Source organism: Vipera ursinii (assembly GCF_947247035.1).
Source record: "Vipera ursinii genome assembly, chromosome: 1".
In the NCBI taxonomy this organism is placed as follows: domain Eukaryota; kingdom Metazoa; phylum Chordata; class Lepidosauria; order Squamata; family Viperidae; genus Vipera; species Vipera ursinii.
Genome location: NC_139512.1, coordinates 254,321,744 through 254,344,668, shown reverse-complemented (window position 1 = coordinate 254,344,668; position 22,925 = coordinate 254,321,744). Strand labels below are relative to the sequence as shown.

The 22,925-nt window shown below is 34.6% G+C and overlaps 1 protein-coding gene across 1 annotated transcript in view; it reads left to right on the top strand.

The window, feature by feature from the left end:
- REV3L (REV3 like, DNA directed polymerase zeta catalytic subunit) overlaps window positions 1–22,925 on the top strand; it is a 76,061-nt gene that overhangs the window by 37,563 nt on the left and 15,573 nt on the right. Inside the window, exons 13-21 of the mRNA XM_083367370.1 lie at window positions 251–4,322; window positions 5,089–5,981; window positions 8,622–8,710; window positions 9,571–9,696; window positions 9,828–10,026; window positions 12,492–12,603; window positions 18,562–18,677; window positions 19,304–19,422; window positions 21,204–21,322. Of these exons, the coding sequence (XP_083223496.1) occupies window positions 251–4,322; window positions 5,089–5,981; window positions 8,622–8,710; window positions 9,571–9,696; window positions 9,828–10,026; window positions 12,492–12,603; window positions 18,562–18,677; window positions 19,304–19,422; window positions 21,204–21,322 (5,845 nt within the window). The remainder of the gene's footprint in view (window positions 1–250; window positions 4,323–5,088; window positions 5,982–8,621; window positions 8,711–9,570; window positions 9,697–9,827; window positions 10,027–12,491; window positions 12,604–18,561; window positions 18,678–19,303; window positions 19,423–21,203; window positions 21,323–22,925) is intronic.

Here is a 22,925-nt window from a genome sequence, read left to right as displayed (position 1 = left end):
GCTTTCCATAATCTTGTTATGTTATAAATATTGTAGAATTCTGTGAATGTTATCTAAAGTGTCCCTCATACCATGTTATTAGTCTCATAATGATCTTGTACTTCTTGATGCCCTTAGAATTTCTTTAATTATATTCTTTTATCATCAGTAATTATTATTTGGCTAAACAACATCTTTATACTTGCTGATATTTTAAAGAATATAACCTCAGGGAGAAAATAGTAAAAAAAAATCATCTGTTCTGTTCTAGACAATCCTTTGAACAATGAAGGTTCACGGACCCACACCTCTGCAATTGCAACAAGCAAAACTGTAAAGACTACAATTTTTCATAAAGATGCTGCTACTCTGGAACCCCCATCACCTGCTAAAATAACTTTTCAGTGTAAACACACAAGTGCCCTTTCTTCTCATGTTTTGAATACTGGTGACTTAGAAGGCCTTACTCAGCCAAGCATGACTGATATAAGACCTGACTTATCCATCCATTCTCTTTCAAACGAAAGTATTTACAACATGAAATACCCAGCATCCTTCAACAACATCCTCCATTCTGAAAAGCCACATCAGGAAAATAATAAAAGTGAAAAAGGCTCTGTTTTGTGTGAAGACATCTCCTCTGTAAGCAGACACTTGCCTAGCAGAAAGTATACTGGAATTAGAAAGGTTGCAAAGGATGTATCTCAGCATATGAACCACCAAATTAGTGAAAATATTCTAACAAATAAGTCCAATTTTATAGATTTAGTTTATTCCAAAAATAAAACACCTTCTGAAATAAATATAAAAGCAAACACTACCGATTTAAATAGCCTTTTCCCAGCACCAGAAAACTGTGAAACCACGTCTTGCTCAGAGAGTAATCAGACTCTTATTCTTTCTTCTGAAAAAAGCACTGATGGAGATAGCCTTAATAACTTTAAGCTTAGATATGAAGAATTTGAGGAACACAAGAATGAAAAAACAAATGTAAATCAACAGGCAGCACACTATATGTTCTTTCCTAGTGTAGTTCTTTCTAATTGTCTCAATCAGCCGCAGAAGTTGGGCCCTGTGACATACAAACTGCAACAAGGAAAAAAACAGTCTAAGCTAAAACGAAATAAAAAGAAAACGGTTCTTAGCAATCAGCAGTCTGCAAATGCCATGGATGCTTTATCCGCTAAAGAAAGCTGCTATGTACAAGATAATGCAAGTAGCAATATTCCCGATAGAGACATTTTGTTACGGAATGATACTCAAGTTCATCATATGGTTTTTGAAAACAAAATGTCCACAGACACCAGGAACTATACTGATTGTCATTTTGAAGATTTTGCTCAAGAATCTGAGGAAACGTTTGGACTATGTGGTAATAAATATACACTCAGAGCTAAACGTAAAATAAATTATGAAACTGAAGACAGTGAATCTGGTTTGGGCATACATAATTCAAAAATCACACTACCTCATTCTGCAGAAAATGATGAAAATGTGGATGGTTCTAAAAAATGTAGAAAACGAAGGCGACTTTCTAGAAAATTGCCACCTGTTATTATAAAATATATTATTATTAATAGGTTCAGGGGGCGGAAAAATATGCTTGTTAAGCTGGGAAAAATAGATTCTAGTGAGGAACAAGTCTTTCTTACCGAAGAGAAAATGAATCTATATAAGAAGCTTGCACCTTTGAAGGACTTCTGGCCAAAAGTTCCTGATTCACCTGCAACCAAATATCCTATTTATCCATTAACACCAAAGAAAAGTAACAAAAGAAAAGCAAAATGTAAGTCTGCCAAGAAAAGGCCGGGTGGGAAACCACAAAATATAAAAAGTAAAACTATTAGAAGAACCCTATATTTCAGAAAGAGGACTCATGCCTTTCTTTCCCCTCCTCTGCCATCATACAGTGCTGAAACTGAAGACTGTGACTTGAATTATAGTGATGTTATGTCTAAATTAGGTTTTCTGCCGGAAAGAAGTGCAAGTCCAGTTAGTGTATCCCCACCCCGTTGCTGGTCTCCCACTGAGCCAAATGCCGAAGAAATTGCATGTAATCTAGAAAAAGAAACATTAGTGTTTAAAAATACTAATACGTTCAGCAGTAAAACTGTTAATCCCAATGTGGGAAAACACTTTCAGTCAAAAACTCAGGTTAAAAAGTGTAGAAAGCAATTTGCTAATGCTACTATAAGAAGCAACAAAAAAAGCAATCAGTCTAATAAACCTAGAAATAATTTAAAGAGAAAGCCAAGATCAAAACAGAAACAAAAATTTAAAAAAGTGTCCACACTGGTGACAATTGCAGATAGTCAAAATAGTATTCCTCCTGTAGCAGAACTTAAACTTACACCAAACCCCTGGGAGTTACCTGACAATGTTCACAACCTGGGAAATTCACATCCAATTGGCTGTTCTACAGGACATCCATCTTCAGCACAGCTTTCATTAACAACTAATGCCCAAGTAAATCCATTGATTTATTTCCAATCATTGTTGGAAAATGAAAAGCCTATTGGGCATCAAGGTTCCAGTTTGACAGAGGATCTTCATCCAGACATAGCTTCTCTGATATCTGGAAGGGAAAAAGCCAAAATAAATTTCCAAAGATCTAACAGTCAGAGTAGTATATTTAGAATGGAAGAATCCTCAATTCAAAATAACATATATGACCAGTGTAACTGTGTATCTCAGGTAGCACTGAATGCATATAACTCTAAGGATGCACTTAAAAAGACAGAAGAAGTTACTAATTCACAAAACAAACTTTTATCCTCGGTGGGAAAAGTAAATGAAAACTGTATTTCTTCTGAGGTGATCAATACTGATCAGATTCATCCTAGTAACTTCTTGTGTTGTAAAGATAATCAGCAGCAAATAGTTTATTTGTCAGAAGCAGCAAAGCATGCTGATCATATTTCTTTTTTAAAAACGTCTGAGGAAAGCCATGGATCTTATCAGTTACCAAAAAAATGCTTTGTAGCTTCTTTAAGAAGTCCAGTGAAAAAATTAGAATGGGAACACAAACAGAGGGGGTTTATTTTGGATGTGTCACATTTTAACCCTGAAAAAAATACAAAACAAAAGGTTGTATCAGAAACAGTCTCTCAAGCCCAAACAGATTCTCAGTGTAAAAGCAAGGGTCTGCTAACTCCTTCCGCATTCAATGAAGGGCATTCTGGCTTAGCAGTTCTGAAAGAATTACTCCAAAAGAGACAACAGAAAATGCATATGAACAACATCCATGAACAAGCATCAGTTAAATCTCAGTTGAACATAGATGCTTCCATCCCTCTCGATTCAAATAAAGCATCTAAAAAACTTTGTTCTGTTACATCTCCAAGAAAGCCTCGTATTCCCAGGGATAAAAAATCTAAAGAAAAGGCGGTCAAGCTTTTAAAAGATTCAGCAAAACAACTAAGTAATAAAACTGGCCATGTTACACCTGCTGATAGTTCCATTCTTTATTCAGATGCGGGTTTTGAAAGCTGTTACTCACTTGAAGATAGTCTGTCACCTGATCATAATTACAATTTTGATATTAATGCTATAGGTCAGACTGGATTTTGTAGTTTGTATTCTGCAAGTCAATTTGTCCCAGCAGATCAAAATTTACCACAGAAATTTCTGAGTGATGTAGCCCAGGACCATTATCCAGGTCAAACAGCAGAAACTGATTCTTTAAATCATAGAATATCTAAAGAAGAAAATATGCATAATTCAGATCCTCAATCTTGGTTAAGATCTGGCCAACAAAGCCCTCAGCTTTTTGATAAAAGATGTTTGGAAAACAATGAAAATCATCTCCACAATCAATGGAAAAACATTCTTCCATCTACGTCTGAACCTGGCTCACCAGCAGATGGTCAGCAGGCTGAAATGTGTCATAAAGAACAACTTCAATTGGATAGAAATATTATGAAGAAAGCAATTTTTCTTAATCTTTCATCTCCAAATGGTGATTGGAGTCAAAATCCCTTTAGAAAGGAAGTCATTTCTGAACCTGGACAGTCACTTGACTCAGTTAGTATTTCTTTTTCTTCTATTTTATCTTCCCCCGATGGTGAACTTATGGATGCTGCTTCTGAAGATTTAGAGTTGTATATTTCAAGAAACAATGAGGGATTAACACCAACCCCTGACAGTTCACCTAGATCTACAAGCTCTCCATCACAGTCAAAGAATGGGAGTTCTACAGCTCGCGCTGCTCACATCCTTAAACCTCTAATGTCACCGCCCAGTCGTGAAGAAATCATGTCAACTTTATTAGATCATGACCTGGCAGAAACAATTTATCAAGAACCTTTTTGCAGCAATCCTTCTGATGTACCTGAAAAGCCAAGGTAATGTGGTTATATAGATAGTCAATAGGACTTTCTGTAGTTATATCTCTCTTTTTTATATCATTAGAAATATTTACATCTTTACATAAGAATTAAAAAGTTGGATACAATTTAATGTAGCCTTCCTTTCTGGACCAATAAGGGCTACAAGGTGAAGGCTAGAGCTACATAAAATCACAATTACATTTCATCTATAAAAGTAAGACACTCCAGTTTATTTTTGTAGTTAACCATTATGAACATGACATGTAAGAATGATTGGGTATTACTCAGAAGTATTTAAATGAAACTGGATAAATTACCATTTTAGAAAAATATTCTTGGGTAACAACAAAGTTATTCATAATCGATTATTATCTTAAATTTACTAACTTGGATGTAATATCTTAGAACCTAAAGGATTTTGACTTAAGTTTATTCTTTTGCTTAGATAATTTAACCACATTTTATTTTTTATTGTATATTTGCATATTTTACTTGTATATTTTATTGTATATAGTAATTTTGTGCTGAAGATAATGCTTTTTTCCTGGTAAATCAGATTCTGTGTTCTTTACCCCTCCATACTTTCCAAATCTGAGATGGAGGCCGAAGTCCTTCTAGAATAGATTTGAGGGCTTCAGTAGAGGATAGGAAAGTTTCCATTATACCATAAATTTATACTTGCATGGTATTAGATAGAGGAAAACAGTAAGGACAAATATTTATTTTACTAGTAAAATAAATTATGTTTATGAGAAAAATAATTAAAGTAATTATTTTACAGAGAGATTGGAGGAAGAGTACTTACAGTAGAATCTAGACTTCCAAATGGTCTACTTGAATTTGAAGGAGATTTCTCTTTGGAGGGACTACAACTCTGGAAGACTGCATTTTTGGCAATGGCACAGAGTCCTAGGCCAGGCTCTCCCCTTCGAAATAGCCAATTCTCTACTGATAAAAAACAAAGGAACATCCGTAAAATTAATGACAAAAAGATAGTGATCATGCCTTGCAAATGTGCACCAAGCTACCAGCAAGTTCAGTCATGGCTTCAAGCCAAAGAAGATTATGAATATTTTAAAAAAAGAGCTGTCATCAAATCAATTGAAATGGAAAAGATTGATGAGAGTTTGACCAATATGTCTTTGCCTAAGAATGTATCCCATCAGATAGTCAAGGTTGCTGTGAGTTCTGATATACCAAGCAAACCTGCTGTACAATCAGAAGATCTGTGCTTTTCATTTTCAAATCCCATATCACCTCAAGCTATGGAAAAGTTTGGTGTAAATATCTCTGAAATGAGTAAGACTGTCGTTAAAGAAAAGACAATGCCACTTGTTGCTGCAGCAATAGATAAGGACAAAAAAGAGGAAGATTATACCAATTATAGTTCTCCTGATTCACCAGTATTTCCTCCCTGGCAACAAGTTGTATCCACCGAATCTAAGCAATCTAATTTAGAAGACTCAGAGGGTGTATTGTCTTCTCTAGAAGAAAATAAATCTGTACCTGAGAAAGAACAGAAATCTGTCAAAAAGGAAAGCAAAATACCATCCTGTGTCTCCCCATTGAGCAAAGAACTGGATGGCAATTCTGATATTTGCTTTCATAGTACACCTATCAGGGAGCATATATCTCAAGGAATACCAGAAGCACTTGGATATACTCCATTATCAGGTAAGCTTATGACCAAAGAAATGCAGCAATTAAAAAATAAATTCAGTCAGCTACTGTATTATTTACTTGTTATATTAAGTTTATTATGGCTGCCTACCCCAAAACACTTGAGTGACTTACAGTATCCAGATACACAATTTAAAAAGTTAAAAGCATGAAACAAAAAGTAGCACCCCCAAATTAAAAACAACCAAACCAATAAAAATCTGATGAGTTCCACAGAGACACTAACCTCAGACTTGATCTTTAGAGCCTGGAGTCCCAAGGAAAGTTAACACCTTACTTATTTTGAGAGTGCTGTTCCAGAGGGCAGAGTCAGAGAAGGCACACTTCTTCAGTTCCCCAAGATGACAGTTCTTAATTGAGGGGATCTGGGGCGTATCTATTCTTGCCTGAATGTACCAGATAGGTAGAAAGTATTAAAAGATAGGTGGTCCCTGAGAAAATGAGCCCCTATGTCCTAAAGAACTTTATAGGTAACAACCAATATTTTGTTTTGCATCCTGAAGTCAACTGGCAGCCACTGCAGTTTGTGTAGCAGTAATGACACGGGGGCATAACTAGATACTCAGGCCGTTGCATTTTGAAATAGCTGTACCTTTCAGATTGTCTTCAAGGGCAGCCCCATGTAGAACACATTTCATATTTCAGTCATTAGATGACCAGGGCGTGAGTAACTATCTGTAGGACCTCCAGGTTGAGGAAAGGAGACAACTGGCACACAAGATGAATTTGTGCCTCAAGTGCCACCTGCTCATCAAGCAGTAGCTGTTAGTCCAGAAAGACCAGAGAGTTGTTTACTAATCTCAAATCCATCCAAGACCAACAGTGAAAACATACCCAACACAAGGAAACCCAAAACTGCAGCCACTCACTCTTGTCAGGCTTGAGTGCAAAGTCTGTTTCTCTCCATTCAGACCTAAATGGCCTCCAGACACTGATTTAGTAACTAATCATTTCAGCTGTGCAGCCTAGAGTTGAGATGCAGAATTGGGTATTGAGTATTCATGATACTAAAACCTGAACTGATGGATAATCACATCCAACAGTGATGTTACAGAGGAAGGGGCAGAGTTTTGAACCCGAGGTAATTGTAATAGGATGTGGGAATAAATTTGGGAGAAAGGAAGAAGAACCTAGACAACCATCATGCAACAGGTATCTCAGACCACAGAAGCAGTCTTAAAAGGGACCTTCCCAGTTTTCTGGAAAGTAAAAGTATAGAAGGCGAGAAATGCTTTCAGACTTGAAATATTTTGTTACTGTAGCCTTACAGTAAAAATATTGTTAGTACTCATGGCTGGTGTGTCTTCTTTAGACTACTTCAAAGGGCTGACATCAATCTTGCAAGTTTCTAAGAGAAGCAGAAGATCTTAGAGTTTTAGAAATAGCCTCCAATCCCCAAGGGCCACTTCTGTTCTCCTGAGCTGCAGGATTGCTGCAAAACCAACAGCAAATAGATAGTAAGCAGTTTATGGAACACCATGATACAACTAACACAACTGGGACAAAATTTGCCTCAACCCATAGCACAACTTTTCTTCCTATCTCTCATGGTTATTCCACATACCTTTACAGTACTCTACAAGTGAGAGGCTGTGAACATGATCTCCCACCTCCCATCAATGCCAACTGAAAACAAATCACTGAGAAAGTAGGTGAGCTGCTGCGACAAAGTGTCTTTCACTCCCAGCTCTAGCTGGTTAAGAAGGATACAGTGGTATCAGAAGCTGCTGAGATCAAGGAGCGCAAGGATGGAGCACCATTTCCTTCCCAGCTCCACAAAAATCACTGACAAGCACAGCTATCCTTACCTCTACTATATCCCTGTCTGAAACAGAGAAAGATAAACCATTTCTCCAAGATTTGTAGCTGCCACCTGAATACTTTCTCCACAGTCTTCCTCACGAAGAGAGGATTGGATTGCAAACTAGATGTTAATTGTCCAGAATGGAGAGGTTTAGTGATGATACCACCATATCCTGCAAGACTAGAGTGACTGCCTATCCTTCAAAAAGCCCATATAACATTAAATCTGGCTTTAAAACATAATGGATAGTCATTTAATATTTACTCATTTAAAATAGCCATAATATTTGAATATATAAAGACATTGGCATCTTAATTATAGCCAGGTAAATAAACCATTAATGAATTTGCAACATTTTTATCTAATTTATATAAGATCAAAATAACGTGATCCAATGTCATTCCCTGATTTAGTATTGGGGTTAATATTTGCTTGTTTCATGTACAACAGGTATTCTAACTGGAAAATACTTTATTTTTATTCACTATTTGAAGTTGCCAATGATTGAACCAGTAGCTTTCTGAATGCAAAGCATGTGCTCTGCAACTTTTGAATTAAAATAAACCTTTAAAGTTTTTGTACATAATTTAGTCCATTGTACAGAATACCAGAGAGAGAAGGGACCTTTGGAGGTCATTGTAATATTCCTGACAAGAAACTGTCCAGTTGTACGATGAATTGAAGATAATTCAGAGTTGTATTTATGTAATTTGATCTTAAAGTTTACTTGTTTTGTTAGTGTGTATGCTCATTATATTTTAAGCTTCGTAGAGCTGTGTAACTGAAATGCATAGATTTTTTTATAATAGAAAGTAATATTCTTTTTTCAGCCATAGGACGAGATATTCAGAAGTTTAGTTCTAGACGAGGACGAAATGTTGATGCACTTCGTAAAGTACTTTTAACAACACAAATTAAGGTAAGAAGAAGGAATGAAACTATACTAACTTGGGTTTTGATTTTTGTCTTTTACGTTTTGTTTTAAGATCATCCAGCTTTGTTGCATTCTAGTTTACTGCTTTGTGGAAATTTATACGAAAGGGCAGGCTGAAATTAGCTTGGAAGAGTAAAATAAATACCTACTAAAAATTGCTTAGGAATTATTTGTAAAATGACTGTATGATACACGATATCAGAAATCACTTTTAGATTTATTTCTCCTGACTTAATACAAAAACTTGTTGCTAACTGTTAACAAAAGTATGCATCTCCTATTGAAAATGCATTTAAAGATTACACTGATGGTAAAGAATATTTAATGCTTTTTTTGGAACCTGAACTTACCATGTTTGAAGAACACATATGACATCTTGAGTTTGATATTTTTGATTGAAGGATATGTTAATAAACATTAGCAACAACCTAGGAAACAATTTCTGTGGTATAAGTTGCAATTTATGTGTCTGTAACATACCTGTAAATGCTAAAACCGCAGTATTACTGATGCAGTCAGTATTAGCTGTGCAGCTATTCCCAGTCTTTTGTAATCAGCTATAATTGAGTGCATCATATTGAAGAGGAGAATGGTTCCATGTGGTTATTTTAGAGACACGTTCCTGGTGTAAGTCTTGTATTAACCGAAAGAAGCTCCCATTGTAGTTGTGAAAAAAGCATTAGAAATTATAACAATATGGCAGTGCTTTTCTGCCTGGAATATGATCTGAGTATTTAATTATACCCACCAGTTGAATGGAGATGAACAAGATTGTGAGAGTTAAATTATTTAAATTATAAAAAAAATAGTCTTAATTGTTAGAAGCTTCTTGTTTTATTTAACAGAATCAGTTCACTACTATAACTACTCAAAAGAAAGAAACTTCTCAGATTGAAGGACCATCTTTGAACAATTCTTACGGTTTTAAAATAAGTGTACAAAACCTTCAAGAAGCAAAGGCTTTACATGAGGTAACTCATTTTTTTATTGAAAATGCTTTACATGCCCAATATATGTTCCTCACATCATTTTTGAAGTTTTCAAAATGAAAGTACTTGTCAAAGTACTTAACAAAGCTAATAATATAAACTTTTCTGTGTAGGTACAGTATCTTACACTGCTAAGTATAGAATTGCATGCTCGAACAAGAAGAGATTTGGAGGCGGATCCTGAATTTGATCCTATCTGTGCTTTATTCTACTGCATCTCATCTGACACACCATTGCCAGATACTGAGAAAATGGAAATCTCTGGTGCTGTAGTGATCGATAAAGACAGAGCAAGAACTATCTCAAGTCAAGGTCCTTATTTCATTTTGTTTTCTTTAAAATTAATGTCAATATTTTGAATTTGTTGTATGTAGGTATTAATAAACATAGTAAATAAAAATGTGGTTTTGAAGGAGGTTTGCTAGTGCTTAAATTCGTGTCATCTCATTGTAGAATCATGGACTTACAGTAGGTGGTTTCCACCTTATATCTTTTTATGAACATTTGCAAGGGCTATAATGTTTAACATCTGCCTAGGTGTATATTAAACAACGTTTAATATCTTTGTAGCATGCTCCTGCAGAAGTCCTGAAGATATAAAGAGGAAAGCATACCCTAGGTGGCAGGCCTCAAAACTCTTGTGCTGAACTAGTCCTTTTTAATTTCCTGGGACTGTTCAAAAAATTCAGTTTTGGTAATCTGTCTTAATTGGTTTGAATAAAGATAGAACATGGAGTATGTTAAATGTTGCATAAGGGTTGTTGTGTGGTTTTCTGATCTTTGTAGGGTCTAAAGAGGGCCCTTATTGTATTGTACCTTTTTGGCTTTGTTTAGACCAGTGATACTCAACCTGTGGCTCTAGAGCTGGATGCTCTTGAGGCCCTACAGGCGGCTCTCGCAGTGTAGGCATCTGATCGGCGCTCCACTCTTATCAGGCAGCGCGGGGAGCACTGACCAAAGGACCGGCAGTGTGGGAGTCACTGAAGTACCTCCTCCCATAGGAGGAAAGCGAAGGAGCTGCTGGGATCCCCCTGCCAGGTAAGAATAGAAATCACTCCAGCCCAGCAGCCATGGGAAAGAATGGGAATCTTCCCCTTTTTTCCCCAGCAACCAATAAGGAACAAGGATAACAGCAGTGGAGAGAAAAAAATGATATGCCATGACATGGTTCAGTAAATGTTGCATGTGGTGATGAACACCACCAAAAATTAGGTAGCACCATGAAGAAAAGATTGCAATGTTCACGTTTGATGTTATGCTCTGCAACAGTTAATGGTGAAGTGGCTCTCCAGCTGTTAAAGGTTGAGTACCACTGGTTTAGGCTAGTGAAAAAACCTTAAACTTAATTACAAGAATAAAGTAGCAAACTCTTAGATTTATATTCAATAACTTTATGCTGTTATTAAAGTTCTGAATAACATAATGTAACATGATAACAAAAGATATCTTTTCGTCCACTTTTATTTCTGGATATTAAGTAATTCCTATTCTTACCTTTAGCATCCTTTGATAGCATTTTTCTTTAAAATATTTAATTTTAAAGCAATACATTGTTTTTATTAAATTATGTCTTTCTAGAGGCTGCCTTCAGAAACTGGAAAGAAAATGTATAGACTGAATTCAACCATATTAGATTTAGCATATTTTCTTTAAAAAAACAGAGATTGTACTTAATGTTGCAGAGTTATTAGTACTGAATATTTGATTTATTTAAGATACTGTTGGCTGACAAAGTAAAATCTCATTTTGATTATTCTACCATGAACTTTTTAAATTCTAAAAACACATTAACTAATGTTGGACCATTATAACAAAAATCACAATCAAATTGAAATAGAAACATCTACGAAAGTGTTTCAGTCTCAACTTGATTTTGGCCATGTATGTGTTTTGTGGCTGTTTAAAAAAATAATTTACTTGGAACTAGAAGTAATAAATGTGTTTTTAATTGTTTTGATGTGGATATCAATTAATTTCTAACTATTGAATATTTTTTCTACACGCCCTAGGCCTTAGGTTACATAGTAGTTGCTGAAAAGCCATGTTTCATAATGTTCATTGATCATTCCTAGTCTCAGCTGATTATCATAGTCTTTACCCTATCTTACACTGAAATGTTCAGTAGCTACTTCTGTCTAGAATCCTTCCTATCAGCTTATTTCCTGCCTATATGAAGAATACCTGGTAAAAAATAGTCCATGATCTTTCATATAAGAGAAAGCGAGGTGCTCTTTGCACAGAGAGTTCAGTGCTCGGATACCAAGGCAGTTTTGTTAATGGCATCTATATTAATTAATAATCTCCCTCTTTGCCATGTGCTAGACCAGCAACATTAACCTGGTGCATATTGATAGAGATTAATGTAGCATGGTTTTCTTCCTCTGAATCAGGCATATTCATATTGTAGAATAACAAAGATTGGTAGCAGGAATTCAAATCTAAAGAAAGGTTTTAGTATCATTATAGTAAATAACGCAGCAGTGATTTTTTTTCTAGTATAGATTAATAAAATTGTGTTTATGATCATTTATTGTGATATATGTTTGTGAAAAGTTACAACATATGAACCTTAGAAAAACCAGTGGTGTAGCATTCAAAAACGTGTATATGCTTTTCAGTATGATAGAATTAAATGCAAAATTGCCATGAACTTGTTCATGCTTTGTCTGCAGCAGGTGGAGGAAGGGTACTGGAATACTATTTGTACTGCTCACTGTCAAAACTGAAATGATCACGTTTTTCCTCAAGAAATAAATGCATTCCAATTTGCTTTTCAGGTAATAGAGAACACGCCCCTTTGCTTGCAAGATCTGGTATCTCAGGGCTGGAAGTCTCATATGCTACTGATGAGAGAGCACTTTTCCAGGAGGTAGTGAATATTATTAAAAGGTAGTATTCTTTTTTTGTTTTGCTTTGTTTTGTTTTCCAGCTTATAAATTCCTGATTAAGTTTGTTCAGGTTTTGGTCTCTCTTCTCTTTCTTGTGTCCCCATATTTTAACACTTTTATTAAATGTTTGCTTTGGGTCTTCATAACAATATGTTTATCTTTTAAGGTATATTTATTCAGATCTCTTAAACCAGAATTCACATCAGTGCTACTGAACTTATAATATCCTTAAGATGCATGTGAAATCTAGAAAACGTCTTACTGTCTTAAAATACAACTTTAAAAAAATCTACCAGTAGGCAGGAAAGAGGTGATTTTTCTGACAACTTCATAGGAAAATTCATTGCTCCTAGTGATGCAGGCAAAAAATAAATAGGTAGGCATAATTTTTTTTTTACATATGTCTTCTCCAAAGGGAAACTTCTCCTTTTCCAAATTTGGTTTGGTGTATCATTTTCAAGTTTCTTACATGCTCTTATAGCATCCTCTGGTCATGCACTTATAGAAGTTCAGATGTGTCTTTCTTCGGGTCAACTGCCAAAGCTTTGAAGTCTTATTTTATCCAGAAAGCTAAACTTTGAAACTTCTGGCTGGAATACATTCTCAAGGAAAATGTGTACTAGGCAGAGTACATTTGCAATTCTCTCTCTCTCCAACTAGAAAACTTCTGATGAGAATGGCATTGACCAAATCCAGGAAACCAGAATACTAGAGTTGCTGAAAGCAACCAGCAAAGGGTGGGTCCTGACGAAGCAGCGGATTCCTGTTCAGAGAAGACAAAATTACAGGTAAGGAAATTAATTTTATCTTTCTCTTTTTTGGGAATCCGCTGCTCCGTCTGACTTACAAAACAACTTGGAAATTGCAAACCAATTCTATTCTTTTAATTTTTTAAAATCTTCCACCATTTTGGAAGTATAGGAAAAATATCACTTGTCTACATAAAAAAAATCATTCCAAACAACAGAACATTACAATTTTTATTTATCTCTGAAGATCAAAAAACGAAGACTTGACAGCTGAAGGCTTCACTGAATGAAGAAAGCACACTGATTTCTCTATCATGAAAAAGGCAAACCAAACATCTGGGTTGTTACCTGGTAAACACTTCTTGAAATGCTGTATGTCAGCTAGGACTGGCCAATGATTGAAGTATGATGTGTATTTTCAGATATTTTTTATTCAATATTTTTACTGTTTAAGGGATAAAAATTACACCCCCTCTAAAATCAAGTTGATGCAAGACTTTCAGTCAGTGGTTTCATTTAGCAAAATAATAATTCTATGTTGATATGTATGGAACTATATTTCAAATAAATTACTTCCTGGAATTGAGTATATTTGAAATTTTTATTACTTTTCTTTCCCAACCTATTATTTTTGGCTATGACATTAATTTAATTAAATATTATATTGGACAAAACAGTGTTCAGAATAGGTTTGGTTGCTAATGTTATGAATTATTACTGCAAAAGTTATAAGTTTTGTTGGATTTAGTAGAAATTGGATAACTCTTGAATGAGACAAAGACACGAATTAGGATATGTTAATTTTCATTTCCTAGTTCCAGTCAGCTTCATATAAAGATCATGCTGTATTGTTTTGCAGATAAAATAAATATGAGAATGGTTTAAAATATGGTTTAGATTTAAACTTTATGTAGTTTGTCTTGCCAATTGAAAGCTAGGTAATTTTTGAATGTGTATATTGTCTCTCCTTTGAAACAACTTAATGACTGACCTATTAAGTGTGGCTTATGTTGCTCAACCTAAGAACTATAGTTCATTTTAATTTTGATTAGTAGAAACAAGCTATTTTAACTTATACTTTACAAACCTTTCTTGTTCCTTCCTATTATTGCTAAAATGATTTTTTTTAATTTGGATGACACATTAAATTGTTGTTAGTTGAAATGAAAATTTCATAGCTTTACTAGAACAGCAGAGAGAAGAAATGGTCAAGCTTTCACTACAACCGTATAATTATAGAGTTTAATAATCTTTGATGTTTATGAACTTCATGTGGTAGAAAAATAAAAATTAGCAGAACAGCTGAATAAATGGTGATTTCCTAGTATATATTCAGTGTACTTGACTATAATTTTTATTGTTTGGTTATCAGTAATAACTGAGGAATACAAAACAAAATGTGCAGAAATAGCCAAATGGTTTCTGAAGTGACCAGTGCAAAAAACGTCTTTATGGACTAAATCTGAGGCACACATATATGTGCCTATCGAAGAAACTTTCCTGGTTATAGATATATTAATATATTTTCACTCACAGAAGTTATTTAGTTAAACTGCAGTGGCTTTCTCCATGAAGGTTTTTAGTTTATAAACTGAGTTCCTACAAATTCTATACCAACAATTAGAACTGAAAATGGAATAAAAAGAAACCTAATAGCTGTAGCTACTCACATTACATCAGCAGTGATCTTTTTAATGTGAAATAACACTAGCAATAAATATGTAGCATTTCTGTAGTCAAGTTACATATCTTAATTTTAAATTCCATTAAAATTTAATAAATACTTTGCTTGTCTTATCAGGATGTTGAAATTATTCAGTGAATCCATCACATTAATACAGATAAGATTTTCGGGTATTAAAGTTGGACAAAACAGTATGACATAATTTAGATTTCAAATAAATAAACTTCTTCTGATCTATGGCTTACTTAGTGAAGTTTTGGCAAAATTTGCAAACAAAACAAGTAGAACTATTTTACGTATCAGTCTATTTACTTATATATCTGAGTCCTGTCTACTGTTATAGACTTAAGACTCTCCAACATGTCAGTTAGGAGTCTTTGATATGATTTGCTACAACATAATTGGAGAACCAGACTAATATAATGGTCGAGGGGTTGATTGGCACAAGGAATCCCAGGTTCAATTCCACTCTAAGCCGTGAAAGCTCATTGGATGATTTGAGATCAGTGGGAAAAATTGTAAGAAGTAATTTATGTAGTCTGCTTTGAACTCCTGGAAAAACAATGCATGCTCTAAATATTATTTAATTGAAAATACTGGATTTGAATTTGGTAACGTGCACAGAAATGCTATCTGTCAAGTTAGTAATATCCATCATAAACATTAGGGCAATAATAGATGCCCTACTTTTAACTGTGGAAGACATCATCATCAATTTTTATGACTCCATTGAAGAAAAGCTGATAATAAAGAGTTCATATTGTTTTATACATATATATATATGTAAATTTTAGATTGCTAACAAAGAATTAAAGGGAGACTGATATGCATTTCAAACTTATTTGTTTTCATCAGTCAGCCATACCCTTCTGAGATTCGAACCTGGGCTGATTGCACATTAGGCAGTTGTTTTAACCTCTAGGCCACAAGCTCTATCACTTTGTTAGCTGAGAAGCAAGGGAGATATGTGTTAAATGCTTGTTAACTATTTAGATTACCTTGCTAGGCCCCAAACATGGGACAAATCTTTATTTCCTGTTTCGGCCTAACCGAAGGCCATCCACAGGCAGTAGTCACAACAGTGACAGCTCATATTTGTGTAAATTTTAGATTGCTAACAAAGAATTAAAGGGAGACTGATATGCATTTCAAACTTATTTGTTTTCATCAGTCAGCCATACCCTTCTAAGATTCGAATACACACACACACACACACACACACACACACACACACACATCCATACATACATAACTCCGTGGTTACAAAACAGTTAGAATTAAAGTAACTGAAATGTTTAAGAGACTACAAAGCATGTGCACCCAATTGTTGCTATTTATTCAAACTACTATTATTTCAGAGTATCAGCTAGGTAGATTTCTGAACAAGAGAGTTGTATTACTGTTTGAATGAGACGGGTCATCCTGAGAATACCCCAAAAAAGATTCAGTTAGAGTTAAGAGCTCCATTTCTGCCTATCAGAAAGATCCCCCACCCCAAAAGAGATGAAACTAAAGACACACAGAAAAATATTGTATAAAGGCTGTTACAATTTTAAGCATCCAAGGATATTTTTTTTCTACAAAAATGCCCTTCTGGCTTAGTTTGACTTGGTTTTTGTGTTAAAAAAAAACTTCAAAAACATGTTGCACTAAAAAATTCCTTTACACTCTGCTTTAAGTTACCTAGTGCACATAGCGTATTACCACTGAGCTAGTCAATATCTTTAGGTCTAGTTTTCCATGTAGAGAAAATATTTTATAAGAAGCATTCATTCATGTGTGAATCCACCAGCTGAAGCTTTGATATGCTACAATTCAGGCACAGAATTAATGTCTTGATAAGAATGAAATTATTCTCAATATAAATATTCATTTTCTGCACAAGGGTAAGCAAAATAGTTTTGTACATGTATATATTTTTTCAGCTAATGTTTCTGTTAAAAGGATTCTTGATTATTTTTACTGGGTAATTAATTAGCATTAGAACAGTCATCTATCGTGGATCAAAATTTTATCTGAATGGAAAATTACAAATTTCTAGTCATGCAAAGCTTGCTCAGAATTGATAGAAATGTTCATCTTATTTGAAGTAACACCGTTAGGAATCTTTCCAGCATTCATCTGAATACATTATGAGAATTAAAGCTTTCAGACTGTCTTTTTAAATCAAAGCAGAGAATTTATTAATTGGAAACCAAAATGTTTTACATCTAGTTTGGCACGGCTAACAATCTACTAACACAAGGCTATTTGGCCTTTTTTATTTTTAGGTGAAAGAGATGCAAAATAAGTTTAAGGCGATACAGGGATCTATCATTGTAAATAAAAGCAAGTCAAATATTTGCTGAACTTTTTTTTAGAAAATTAATCACTGCAAATAGCCGCCAGCTTCTCCTTTCCAATTGTGAAAAGGAAGTAATTTTTTTACATTGGACTACTTTACTCAGTTTCTCTGGAAACTAATTTGTAGAATACTCACACCTTAAAAATGAAGTGTAATAGCCATAAAAATTACTCTTGTTTTTACATATTTTATAGCATAACCTACAATAGACATTTAACATTTCTGATCTATAAAAATGGTTTCTCTGAATTAGAAACTCAGTTTTTTAAAATTTTGAAAAAATGCTGCCTTAAGAGTAATAAAAGAGTAATCCTTTTTTAGACTAAGTTATACATTCATATATCGAAATCTACTATGAAACTAATGAGTTCAGTGATAACGCTGTGTACTTTTTTCCTTTTAACTGTAAATTCAATCCATTTATTTTGTTTTTTTTTAAAAAAGAACCAATGTTCTCCAACTCCATGATGCCTTTAGTCAGGAGGACTGAGCTTTTCTTAGAATTCAAAAAAAAAAAAAAAACTCCAGGTTCCAAAATAATTTGTCATCTTCACTTGAATTTCAGTTCAATTATTTGACAAATAATGACAATACAGGTGGTCCTCAATTTATAACAGTTCATTTAGTGACCATTCAAAGTTATAATGGCACTAAAAAAAGTGACGACCATGTTTTACACAATTGTTGCAGTATACCCATGGTCACATGATCAAAATTTAGATTCTTAGGCAACTGACTAGGGCGGGATATAAATGGGATTAAAATAAATAAATAAAATATTTATGATGGTTGCAGTGACCCTCATTCAATCACCTTTTGCAACATACTAACAAGCAAAATCAAGGGAGAGCCAGATTCACTTAACTGTGTTACTAACTTATCAACTGCAGTGATTCATTCAACAACTGTAGTAGGAAAGATCGTAAAATGGAGCAAAATTCACTTAACAGCTGTCTCACTTAGCAGGCATTTTGGCCTCAATTGTGGTCACAATTGTGGAGGACTACCGGTACACAGTACTTAAGATCAAATTTGTATACATCTTACCACACAGTACAACATAGGGAATTAAACTTCTTCACCAAATAACAATATGTATTTAATTTAGTGACATTTGCAGCTTTAATGAATAAATTTAAATTAAATAATTGGTTATATAAAGACATATCTTTCTGTTTTTAGGTATGATCCAGATATTTTGTTAGGCTATGAAGTCCAAATGCATTCTTGGGGATACCTCTTACAGAGAGCTGCTGCTCTGGATGTTGATTTATGTCAGATGATCTCTCGTGTTCCAGGTGTGTTTGTGAACCATGTGTTAATTATGAGTCTTCTGTCCATTTTTTGAAATGACCATTAGTTGGGTGCATTCCTTGTATTCTGCCCCTATAGTAAGAATTTATCAGTTTAACAGAGAAATTTGACTTACTAAATTTGTGACGTTAGATAGCTGTACCCATATTTTATTTCTAACCCTTATTTCTGACAAGGGACAGAAATAGGAGATGCAGCTACCAAAATAAGCAGCATATGAATCTAATGTGAATAAATTAAGGTCACCTTGTTATTCCATACTTAGTTAATCAACCTGATGTTTGGCAGCAGATATGAAGTATCATTGCCACAGAGGAATAGGCAATTAGATTTTTATTACCTGTGAACACAAGCCAAAGGTATGCATTGTTATGACATAAATTCAGACCTGCAGGTCTGTTTCTTAAAGTGTTATGTTTCTTCTCCTGTCTCAGTAATGCAAGGGGAAAAAATGAGAATTGCATTTGTATCCTTAAGTTGAAGTGTAGCGTACAACTTGCCAGGATGATTTATTACCATTATAGTAAACTTAGATTTAAGCATGAATGCTTTGTTCTGATAAATGCATCTTTAGTATTTATCATTAAATTTATTTATTTTTGTATTTTAGATGATAAGAAAGAGAACAGATTTGCTTCAGATCTAGATGAATATGGAGCAGATACAATGAGTGAAATAAACATTGTTGGAAGAGTTATATTAAATATCTGGAGAATTATGAGACATGAGGTAACATATGGCAAAATTATAAACTTGGGAAAGGGCAATAGGATTATTAGGTGTATATAAATTCAAATTATTATAAAATAACATTTCTAAAGAGCTTATTCTGAAATAAACTACTCATTTTCAGAATGATAGAAATATGTTTAATGGACTTTTCTTTATCTGGGCAGCTTACTTGCTTCTAAGTAATAAAGTAATAAAAAAAAGAAATACACTTCACTGTTGTAAAGTTCTATCCAAAGCACACAGAGAACAATTTCTTTGACTGTACTTTTGCTGACTTCAGAATACCACAGAGAGAATCAAATTTGGTTTGAATTGTGGAGGGAAAGGCAAAGGTTAAGTAGAGCAAAATACCTAGATACCTACTGCTGGGTAATTCAGTAGCATATCCTGGTTAATCTTTTGGCAGTATTCTGCTTAAAGACCAGCTGCTTACTAACCTAGCATTATTTCACTTGAAATATATTAATTAAACTTGTCTGTGTAGTATCAGTCTAAGTCATTCTCTTCTATTGTAAGTCATTCTTCTCCAACCTCATGTGTCTGATGCGTTGAGTATTGTTTGCGTATAATCATTCCTTCAAAGATGTTGTTGAAGGATGAATTCGTGCTAAATAGATGTATACAGATAAATTACATTATACAAAAGAGACAATAAAAAACCTAGGAAGGAAACAAAAACACTATACATCCCCTCCAGCAGCCCACATGAGGGTAAGCAGGAACAATCATGCAGAAAAGCACCAAGCTCAGAAAGCACAAAGGACCCCACAATCGTGCAGAATTGCCAATGAGAAAACCACTTCCCCACCAAAGAGGCAGAGCAAGTACTACATATAAACAGGCAGCAAACGCCACAGTCATTTGCATTGATGATGTTACCTAGTTGGATAATAAAACGTCTGCAAGCAAGCATCCAAGTTCAGAGAGCAGCAAGAACTCCCATCAGTTCAATCCTGAACTATAGGTATTCTCTTCCATTGAATATAAACTCAACAGAATTTCCCAGCAGCGTCCTATGGGTAATCATCAGTTTCTAAATATTTTGATTTTTAAAATCAACTCTTGTTTCTTTAGTTGTGCTGTAATTAATTTTATTGGCTAATTTGTTTTTCCTTTAGTGTGTTATTTAGAATTTTGTAATGATGAAGTAATAACTATCACTCACATAAAATGTGGTTTTTCCATATTCTTAGGGGGAAAGCAAATGGTCTTTGCTTCTTGAGTGGAGGAGGGGCAATTATGCTAGTTGGATGAGAGATACTGAATCAGGGTTATTTTTTCAATTGTTTTAATGTGGCCTTAATATCTGACTGGCCGAGACAGATATAAAAATAGAATTGAAGCACGTTCATTGCTGATTTTTCTCCCATCTAGCTTTTCTTGCAGTGCTCATTGGAATGCAGCAATAACATATTAGTTATTGGTTGATAGGGATGGGAAATATTTTTAACTGCATTTCTGATTAGCTTAGTGATGCAAAGCCTGTCATAATTCAAGGTCACTGTGAGAGAGCACAAGGTGTCTCTGTGGCATAAAGGGTTTGATCTTGCTTCCTTCAACATACCCCCAGCATGTGTTTTGAGATTTTGATCAGTATTTAGGCTGTTTGAAATCTGAATCCTTGCCCTGTTCTGTACCAAACTCTTTGTAAAATGAAACTATTAAAAGTTGTGGCAATTTTCAACCTATTCTCTGGGTAATTGTTCTATTGAATTCCATTCCGTGTTCTGGATATAAACTATAGAAAAATACAATCGTCTAAATTTTCTATTTTTTAGGTGGCTTTGACCAACTATACATTTGAAAATGTGAGCTTTCATATACTTCATCAGCGTTTCCCACTCTTCACTTCTCGTGTTCTGTCTGATTGGTTTGACAACAAGGCAGACACCTATCGGTAATTGTCTGTAATGATCATTTTAAAATTAATTGCCCAGTACCAAATGTGATGTGAAATTATAATTGTAGTTCCAAACTGAAGTTGTAAATCAGCAGGTCAGCATTATAGATCAGACCTCCATATTGATCTTCCTGATGTCATCAGGCACATTTTGAGATTGATCAAATTGCTTCCAGTCTCCCCCTGATCTTTTTCTCTTCTGTTGGAAGTGTGAAAAAGAAGGTTATACTTGCATTCTCGATTAATTGCTTAGAATGTCATTCTGGACTTTGAACTATATTTAATTGTGGTTTTTTTAGGAAAGGCATTGCATGACTAGTGGAGTAATAGTGTCCTATATTATCAAACAACTCTTCAATTTATCAGATTCAATTCAGAACAAGCCTCAGGTTTTTTTAAAAAAATGAAGTGGACCGTTTCAGCTTGTTGCAAGTATGAGGCTTGCTGCTGCTTGTTTTCATAGTGTTTTAGCTCTATTATCTGTTCATTGAATAGAAAGGTGTTGTGCTATCTAAAAGTAAATTGGCTATACAGTTAATTATGAATACAGTAAGCTTAGTAAACCATTCTACTTTTACATTTAAAATACAATTCCCATGGAATTGGCTGAAATGCATGAAAACTTACATGTTATGAATTATCAGGTCAATGTTATTGTAAGCAAATAGAATTATTTAATCTATTTAACTTGCAATTATTTCATATTTTCTCAAATCTTCACAAGACAATTTGTATTCTGAGGTAATAGGTGGTAATCAATAACAAAGACTTTTTAATTGTGTAAAGATTCACAGTGCAGCTTCTGCCGCTTTATGGAAATTTGCCACAGAAAAAGTGGCAGCATTTGGTGTTCCCCATGTTCCTCACAACTTTTTTTTTAACTTTCCACAGAGAGGTACGTTAGGTCACTTAGATACCACTAGCTGATCCCAGTAAACTACCTCCTTTCTGAGGTCTAACAGTACCTCATAAAAATGAACATGGATTTATTTCCATAAATAACTGAAGCCACAAACCAGATTTCAACTAAGTTTTTACCATATTAATATCAGTTTATCCAAATCAAAGGACACCAAGGAAATTGGCAGCTACAATCTTCCCTGCAACGCTTATCAAATAGGGGTTACTTTTCCCCCTTCATCTCAAGATTCAAACACATTATAGTATACTGGGTAGAGTACAAGCAAAAGGAGCTATGATGTATTAGCTCCCCTCCCCTGTCATAGTACTATATATGAGAGAGAAAAGAAGTTAAGTTCTATGTGCACATTAGCCCTGGAGAAGAATATAGCTGTCTGCCTTAGGATTGACACATCTAAATATGAAATTTGCACCTTTGTGCATGAAGAATCTGATTGTAAAGGTAAAGGTTCCCCCGTACATGCGTGCTAGTCGTTTACGACTCTAGGGGCCAGTGCTAATTTCCGTTTCAAAGCTGAAGAGCCAGCGCTTATCCAAGGACGTCTCCATGGTCATGTGGTTGGCATGACTAGACACCAAAGGCGCACGGAACGCTGTTACCTTCCCACCGTAGGGGTCCCTATTTTTCTACTTGCATTTTTACGTGCTTTCGAACTGCTAGGTTGGCAGAAGCTGGGAC